This window comes from Procambarus clarkii, chromosome 15 (assembly GCF_040958095.1).
Source record: "Procambarus clarkii isolate CNS0578487 chromosome 15, FALCON_Pclarkii_2.0, whole genome shotgun sequence".
Classification (NCBI taxonomy): Eukaryota; Metazoa; Arthropoda; class Malacostraca; order Decapoda; family Cambaridae; genus Procambarus; species Procambarus clarkii.
Window position 1 is genome coordinate 18,311,649 of NC_091164.1, and position 9,530 is coordinate 18,321,178.

The following is a 9,530-nucleotide window of genomic DNA, read 5'->3' on the forward strand; positions in this document are numbered from 1 at the left end:
AGAAAGCCTTTGACACAGTTCCACACCAGAGACTAGTGCGAAAGCTAGAGATGCAGGCAGGAGTGAAAGGGAAGGTACTCCATTGGATAAGGGATAACCTAAGTAACAGAAGACAGCGAGTCACTGTGAGGGGTGAGGTCTCAGATTGGCGAGACGTCACCAGTGGAATCCCGCAGGGTTCAGTCCTTGGACCCATACTGTTTCTTATACATGTAAATGATCTTCCAGATGGTATAGATTCATTCCTCTCATTGTCTGCTGATTATGCAAAAATTATGAGGAGGATTAAGACGGATGAAGATAGTATGAGGCTACAAGAGGACCTAGACAGACTGAATGAATGGTCCAACAAATGGCTACTAAAGTTCAACCCGAGTAAATGTAAGGTAATGAAACTAGGCAGTGGAAACAGGAGGCCAGACACAGGATACCGAATGGGGGATGAAGTTCTTCATGAAATGGAGAAAGAGAAAAATCTGGGATTTGATATCACACCAAACCTGTCTCCTGAGTCCACATCAAAAGAATAACATTTGCAGCGTTTGCGAGGCTGGGTAAAATCAGAACTGCCTTCAGAAACCTGTGTAAGGAATCATTCAGAACCTTGTATATCCCATATGTAAGACCAATCCTGGAGTATGCGGCCCCAGCATGGAGACCGTATCTTGTCAAGCACAAGGTGAAGATTGAAAAAGCTCAGAGGTATGCCACTAGGCTAGTCTCAGAACTAAGAGGCCTGAGTAACGAGGAAAGGCTGCGGGAAATGCACCTCATGACACTAGAAGACAGAAGAGTAGGGGTGCATATAATCACTACCTACAAAATTCTCAGGGGAATTGACAGGGTAGATAAAGATAAAGTGTTTAGCTCGGGTGGTATCCGAAGAAGGGGACTCAGGTGGAAACTGAGTACCCAAATGAGTCACAGGGACGTTAGAAAGAACTTTTTCTAGTGTCAGAGTAGTTACGGATTGAATGCATTAGGCAGTGATGTGGTAGAGGCTGACTCCATAGACAGTTTCAAATGTAGATATGATAGAACCCAGTAGGCTCAGGAATCTGTACACCAGTTGATTGACAGTTGAGAAGCGGGACCAAAGAGCCAAAGCTCAACCCCCGCATGCACAACTAGGTTATCTTGAGATGATTTCGGGGTTTTTAGTGTCCCCGCGGACCGGTCCTCGACCAGGCCTCCACCTCCAGGAAGCAGCCCGTGACAGCTGCCTAACTCCCGGGTACCTATTTACTGCTAGGTAACAGGGGCATAGGGTAAAAGAAACTCTGCCCATTGTTTCTCGCCGGCGAAAAACAATGCTGTCCTATGATCCTGTGGTCCTGGGATGGAACCCGGGACCACAGGATCACATGTACAGCGTGCTGTCCGCTCGGCTCCCCTAGGTGGGTACAACTAGGTGAATACAGAGGAAGCACCTCGTAACAGCTGTCTAACTCACAGGTACCTAATTACAGCTAGGTAGCAGGGGCATCAAGGTGAAAGAAATTTTGCCCATTTGTCTCTGCCTAGTCTGGGAATCGAACCTGGACTACAGACTTACAAGTCCCGCTCGCTCTCCACTAAGCTACCAGACCCCACAAGACCTACCAGACTTTTTATGTGTGTGAATGTGTGCTTGTATTCCTTTTTTTGTGCTTGCAGGATCAAGCTCTAGCTCTTGGACCCACTTTTCTAGCCGTTGGTTACCTAATTCAATGACTTCTGACCTATTTCCCTATAATGCCTGCTTTTTAAGTTATGAATGGAGCTTGCATCTACATCCTGCTCCTGTAGGGTATTCCATTTACTCACTACCCTTACGATAAAGAAAAACTTTCTATCATCCCAATGACACACCTGAGTCTCAAGCTTTTATCTGTGCCTCCTTGTTCTGCTGATATTCCTTGTTAACAATTCCTCTGTTTCCACCTTGTCAATCCCTCTAAGTATTTGTTATGTCTGTATCATATCCCTCCCCTCTCTTTCCTCTTTTCTATCGGCGTCGGCTTTTGTTCCTCCAGTCTCTCTTCGTATCTCATCCCTCGCAGCTCTGGGAGGAGTCTCGTTGCAAACTTCTGCACGTTTTCGAGCTTCCTTGTGTGTTTTTTAAGATTAGGTGCTCCACGATGGGGCAGCATTATGAAAGCTGGCCTCACGTAGATGATATACAGTGATCTAAAAACCTCATTCTTCAGTTTTCTAAGGGATGTTCTGATTTTTGCCAGAGTAGAGTACGCGGCTGTCGTTATTCTATTTACATCAACCTCTCGATTCAGATTTGGTATTATGTTCACTCCCAGGACTTTTTCTATAGACGATACAAGGAAGTAGTTTCTCTTTGTCGTATATTGGCCTTTCGGTCTCCTGGCTTCTGTCCCCATTTCGATTACCTTGCACTTGATAGCGTTGAACTCTAGCAGAATTTTATCGGACCATCTCTGCAATCTGTTCAAGTCATCCTGGAGAACTTTACAACCCTCATCTGTCTTTACCTTCAAATTGAGGATGGTCAATTGGTCAGTTGACCATATCAATTGACGATGGTCAATTTTAGGATACTGATATCTTATCGAATCACCTCGCTGTTGGGGGCCATGTGAGTAACATAAATACAAAGAAGCTGGAATGGTTCCCAAGCTAATATGCAACCGAAAACTCCTCACCCTAGAAGGATTAGAACTGGATTCGAACTGAAATTTAAATAATACTGGATATGCTGTGGGTCATGGAGCCCTGGCTGTTTGGTTTCGAAGCCCTAAAGGATAATTAGTTTTCGGTTGCATATTGGCTTGGGGACCATTTAAGCTTCTTTTCAATTGTGGTACTCACTTGGTCCAAACAGCGAGGTGATTCGATGAAATATCTGTACACTAAAATTGATCATCGAGTGTTGTGAAGATGTTGGGTTAAAAATCTCACGACTTCCAACCTTTTCTGTTGAGTCAGTATGGTCTTGTTGGTACAGTACTGGATACGTTGATGTCCATGGAGTCCTGACTGCTTGGGTTCGAATCCTTTAGGGATGGATATATATATATATATATATATATATATATATATATATATATATATATATATATATATATATATATATACATATATATATATATATATATATATATATATATATATATATATATATATATATATATATATATATATATATATATATCCATCCCTAAAGGATTCGAACCCAAGCAGTCATAATATATACATAATATATTGATGTGACGCCTGTGACGGAAAAACATGCTTTTTTTAAAAAAAAACAGTGTTTTTCATGTGAGAGAAATCTTCGAAACCTCTTTACCGATTGCTTTGAAATTTTGACACGACGTTGCATTCGAATAGGCGCGTGTTTCTATATACCTACTATATACATGCCTAACCTGTGACCGGAGAAAACATGTTTTTTTTTTAAACATCGCCATCTGTTGGATGTAAGAGCAACACACGCTGTAATCTCCCAAAGTTCTTCACCGATTGCTTTGAAATCCTGACACAACATTCCATTTGAATATGCGCTTCTTTTTATATACTTACTATATAGATCCCACCCCTCTGACAGGTAAAAATGTGCGTTTTTGAAAACAGCTCCATCTGTTGCACATACTAGCAACATGCACGCTATACTAAACGTGTCACGAATTGTATTTCAATGTTTTCAATTGCATTGATAAATTTTACTTTCATAGATTTCGATTTATTTAATTTTTTACTAGCAGTACCCGGCCACGCGTTGCTGTGGCTGAACAACGCATGTGCGTTGCTGAGCCACAGCAACCATCCCAATCCCCCAGTCCTCCCTAACATTCCCCATTCACCCAGCTACTTGGCCTCCCAACCATTCCCCACTCCACCGTCTCCTCGTCCTCCCCTCCATTCTCAATTACCCCATCCCCTCGTCCCTACCATCCCAAACTCCCCCCATCCCCTCGTCCTTCCCCACCATTACCCCCTCCCTCGTCCCTTCGTCCTCCCCTCCATCTCTCACTTCCGTCCCTTCGCCATCCCCATCATTCCCCACTCCTTCGTCCGATGCCGTCCCAAAGTGTGTGATGTTCCCATCAGAAAATTTGGAACATCAAGTGATATGATATTCCCATCACTGAAATATAAGAAAAATAGTTAAAAAATTAAATGAAACTTTGAAAATGTAAAAAAATAAACTATACTCACGAAATGAGCGGCACTAATAAACAACACAGCTCAATTCCAATGCAATTAACACAAAATAATTAAATCAAAATGAAAAAATCAAAATCTATGAAAATTCAATTTATCAATGCAATTAGAAATATTGAAATAGAACAGTAACATATTTAGTATAACATGTGTGTTGCTCTTACATGCAACAGATGACGCTGTTTTTCAGGAAAAGCATAGTTTTACCTGTAACAGGTATGACATCTATACTTATACTTATGAAATGAACGATATGGTTAACAACACAGCTCAATTCCAATACAATGTCACACAAAATAACTAAATCTATATAAATAAAAATGAAAATGTTCGTTTGTTCAAAATCGCTAATCTCCGTAAGTTCTTCACCGAATGCTTTGAAATATTCACACAATGTTCCTTTCGCATCCGAGCACGTTTTTATATACATAACATATTGATGTGACGTCTGTGACGGAAAAAAACATGTTTTTTTTAAACTGTGCTTTTCATGTGATGTGGTAAGTCTATATAGTAGGTATATAAAAGAAGCACATATTCGAATGGAACGTTGTGTCAGAATTTCAAAGCAATCGGTAAAGAGGTTTCGAAGATTTCTCTCACATGAAAATCAAATGGAAAAAATGGTGTTTAAAAAAATAGAACCTCGAACCGATACTGCCAGGAGCACTCTGCTGGCGTACAAAGATCCCTTAATCGCTCGATCAACATGACCGGACAAAAGAGGATTGTAGCCGAGGCTATTTCCATCCCCCCGCCGGCACTCGGATAGTAATCTTGGGCATGGTATTTTATCAAATCATCTCATTCTTTGGGGCACACGTGAGGAACACAAATGCGAACAAGCCTGAATGGTCCCCAGGACTATATGCAACTGAAATCTCATACCCCAGAAGTAACTCGAACCCATACTGCCAGGAGCATTCTGCTGGCGTACAGGATTCCTTAAGCGCTCGACCAACACGACTAGACTAAAGAGTTTTCAGTTGCATATAATATATATATATATGCATGTGTGTATATCACGAAAATAAACACGTGATTAAGAATGTGACAATGTCAGACCACGGAGGAAAAATGAAACAGGAAATTTCCTTAAGTACTTTCGTATATTAAATACATCTTCAGAAGTTCACCTTCTGAAGATGTATTTAATATACGAAAGTACTTAAGGAAATTTCCTGTTTCATTTTTCCTCCGTGGTCTGACATTGTCATATATATGCATATATATATATATATATATATATATATATATATATATATATATATATATATATATATATATATATATATATATATATATATATATATATTTGCATATATATATATGCGAACAAGCCTGAATGGTCCCCAGGACAATATGCAACTGAAAACTCACACCCCAGAAGTGACTCGAACCCATACTCCCAGGAGCAACGCAACTGGTATGTACAAGACGCCTTAATCCACTTAACCATCACGACCGGACATAATGAGGTGATAGCCAAAGCTATTTGAACCACCCATAGCTTCATAGATAGCTTCGGCTATCACCTCATTATGTCCGGTCGTGATGGTCAAGTGGATTAAGGCGTCTTGTACATACCAGTTGCGTTGCTCCTGGGAGTATGGGTTCGAGTCACTTCTGGGGTGTGAGTTTTCAGTTATATATATATATATATATATATATATATATATATATATATATATATATATATATATATATATATATATATATATATATATATATATATATATATATATATATATATATTTATATATATATATATATATATATATATATATATATATATATATATATATATATATATATATATATATATATATATATATATATATATATATATATATTATTAAATATGACCGAAAAAGTAAGATTAATAATTCTAACACGAATTTTCTCAATCTTTCGTACATTACGCTTCACTGTTGGAGGTAAATCAAAAATCAATTCTCCAAAATTCATTTTTATTTCTAGTCTTACGCGACACGGGCGCGTTTCGTAAAACTTATTACATTTTCAAAGACTTTAGTTCACAAATACACAACTGAATAGAACTTACGTATCTCCGATTTTATATCTACATTTGAGTGAGGTGGAAGGGGTGATGTGGCATTAACACAAGACAGAACAAAGTGTGGTATTAATAGGGTATTAATTTCATCTACACAAGACAGAACAAGAGTATTAATAGGGTATTAATTTCATCAACACAAGACAGAACACGAAACAATGGATATTGAATAGAAGTGTTTGTAGAAAGCCTATTGGTCCATATTTCTTGATGCTTCTATATTGGAGCGGAGTCTTGAGGTGGGTAGAATATAGTTGTGCAATAATTGGCTGTTGATTGCTGGTGTTGACTTCTTGATGTGTAGTGCCTCGAAGTCAACACCAGCAATCAACAGCCAATTATTGCACAACTATATTATTACCTTATGCTAATATCTCTTATGCTCGCGTGTTGCGCTCTTCCTCTCCTCGTCCTTCCCGCCTTCCTCAGACTCACAACCGTTTCCGGGCCTTGGACCCTGATACGCCCACTGCCCCCTCCTCTGTTCCTTTGGGTTCTCTCCCGAAGGATCCACCTCCTGGTCCTCGGTCTGGGGTTCCCCTTCCTTCTACCCGGTCTGTCGTGTCTCCTGTGTCTTCTTCCTCGTCTCCCTCCGTTCCTCCTTCCCATCCTTCCCCTCCGTCTCTTGACTCTCCCCGCCGCCTGTCAGTGCGGGCTGATGTCCATCGCTCTCCAAACGGCCGTCATGTGTGCTCTCGTTCAGCTTCTCCTGTTGAGACGCTAGAATCCGTTGCCCAGTACGTGGTTGCTGGGACACCTGGGCTCCTCTCCTTCCTCCTCCCCGGCGGGTAAGAAGGTTTCGCTTTCTTCCTCGGCCCCTACTTCTGCCTCTCTCGCTCCTTCCCCTCCCATTTCGGTGGTTGCGCCCCCTGTTCCTGCTATGGAGGTTTCTTTAGCCCCCGCTTCCCTCTCGGTTGCTGCCCTTGCTGAGGTACGCTCCCCTCTTTCTACCCCTCCTCTTCCTGCTGCTGTCCTTGACTGCTCCTCTCCGTTGTCTCCTCCTCTTCCTCCTCCTTCTCCTCCTCCTCCTCTGGACCACTGATCTGTTCTCCCGTTTCCTTCCCTCCGTCTTTGCTCAGTTTACCCATGCCTCCTAACCCTGACTTTGCTGACCCTGATCCCGACCCTGATATTCTTTAACGTGCTCTGTTGCTCTTTCGCCTTTGTTTCTTCCTTGTTCTCTGTTTTTGTCCTTTCTCTTCTCGTCGTTGTCCATTCTTCAATGGAACGTTCGAGGTTATTACGCCAATTTCCTCGAACTCCAACTTCTGATTTCGCGATTTTCGCTCCTTTGTGTCTGTCTCCAGGAGCCGATGCTTGGTGCTCGTCCTGGTCGTTTTCGTGGCTATTCCTTTCTCTCCCCCCCCCCCCAGCCGTTGCTGGGGCTTCTAATTCTTCTGCTCTTTTGATTCGTGCTGATGTTCCCTTTGTTCCTTTACTTTTTCCTTCTTCTCTCCATTGTTCTGCTGCTCGTATCTTTGTGGGGAAATGGTACACAGTTTGTTCCATTTATCTCCCCCCGAGTGTCCCGCTTTCTCTTCCTGATTTGAAACACCTCCTAGACTCCTTGCCGGAGCCTGTGCTCCTGCTGGGTGACTTCAATTGTCGTCATTCTCTTTGGGGTGACGTTCTGACGAATACCCGGGGTCGCCTTCTTGAGTTGTTTCTCCTCTCTTCTTCCCTGTCTCTTCTGAATTCTGGTGAGCCCACTCATTTGGACTCTCGGACTCGCACCCTTTCTTGTCTTGATCTTTCTCTCTGCTCTTCTTCTCTTTACTTAGATTTCACGTGGCAGGTTCTTGATGACCTCCATGGAAGTGATCATTTCCCCATCCTTGCTTCCTTTTTCTCTTTTCGCCCTTCCCTCTCTTTCCCTAGGTGGCAGTTTGCTAAGGCGGACTGGACCCTATTTACCCTCAGTGCTACTCTCTCTGACCTCTCCCTTCTGCCTCTCTCTCGCGCTCTCCTCCTTTTTCATGACACTGTCTTCATTGCTGCCCTCCGCTCCATCCCTCGCTCTTCTTCTCGGGGTCCACGGAAGTGCGTTCCCTGGTGGAATGCGGACTGTGCTCGGGCTGTCCGCTGTAAGCGTGCAGCCTGGAAGAGGCACCGCCGTAGGCAGACGACCGATTCTTTTCTTTTCTTTCGGAAAGCGAGTGCGGTGGCCCGTAGGGCCATCCGTACGGCTAAACGTGAATGTTGGGCATCTTATGTCTCAACAATTACGTCCGAAACTCCTCTGGCCCAGATCTGGAAGCGTATCCGCAAGATAGCGGGTAAATTCGTTCCCGATGTTTCACCGGTCCTTCACCTCCATTATACTCTTGTGGCGGACCCGTTGCAGGTCACTTCCATACTGGGTTCCCACTTTTCTTCTGTTAGCTCTGGTCTTCATCTTCCCCAATCTTTTCTTCTTCGTAAACCTGTCCTTGAGTCTCGTCCTTTAGATTTCTGCACTCGTCTTCAACTTCCCTATAATGATCCCTTCTCTCTCTCTTAACTTCGTTCTGCTCTGGCCCTCTGCGGTTCTACGGCGGCGGGCTCCGATGGTATTCATTATGAGATGCTTCGCCATCTCCCTCCGTGCACGTCTCAGTATTTACTGAGTCTGTATAATCGGATCTGGGAGTCGTCGTCAGTCCCTGAGGACTAGCTCGATGCCGTTGTCCTCCCTGTTCGCAAACCGGGGTCTCTGGGTACTTCCCCTAAGGACTTTCGCCCTATTGCTCTCACAAGTTGTGTCTGCAAACTATTTGAACGTATGGTTAACGTTCGTCTGATGTGGTTCCTGGAACACCATCACCTCCTCTCCCCTTCTCAATTTGGTTTCCGCAAGTGCCGCAGCACGACAGATGTCCTGGCGAACTTGGAGGTCTATATTCGTACTGCTTTTGCTGCGAAGACCTCCGTTGTTGCCGTCCTTTTTGACCTGGAAAAAGGCTTACGACACCACTTGGCGATATCATATTCTATCTCAACTTCATTCTTTTGGCCTTCGTGGTCATCTCCCTCTCTTTCTCCGCAGCTTCCTCTCTCGTCGTTCCTTTCGGGTGCGCCTTGGTACCGCGCTCTCTGCCTCTTTTCAGCAATACGAAGGTGTGCCCCAGGGTAGTGTTCTGAGCACTACTCTTTTTCTGGTTGCCCTCAATGGTCTTCTTTCCTCTCTTCCTTCTGGTGTCTTCCTCCGCTCTCTATGTCGATGATCTTACCCTTTGCTGTCAGGGTGATGATTCGCTTCTCCTTCAGCGCCGGCTTCAACTTGCAATTGATGCCG

The 9,530-nt window shown here is 43.2% G+C and overlaps 1 protein-coding gene across 1 annotated transcript; it reads right to left on the bottom strand.

Annotated features, from left to right (window-relative positions):
* Positions 1-1,958: 1,958 nt before the first annotated feature.
* Positions 1,959-2,375, bottom strand: LOC138364964 (uncharacterized). Its single transcript, XM_069325051.1, has one exon. The coding sequence runs from the start codon at positions 2,373-2,375 to the stop codon at positions 1,959-1,961; it is 417 nt and encodes a 138-aa protein (XP_069181152.1).
* Positions 2,376-9,530: the final 7,155 nt, after the last annotated feature.

Excerpts from the sequence above, each read along its gene's own strand:
- LOC138364964 (XM_069325051.1), bottom strand. The coding sequence starts at position 2,375 with ATGGGGACAGAAGCCAGGAGACCGAAAGGCCAATATACGACAAAGAGA.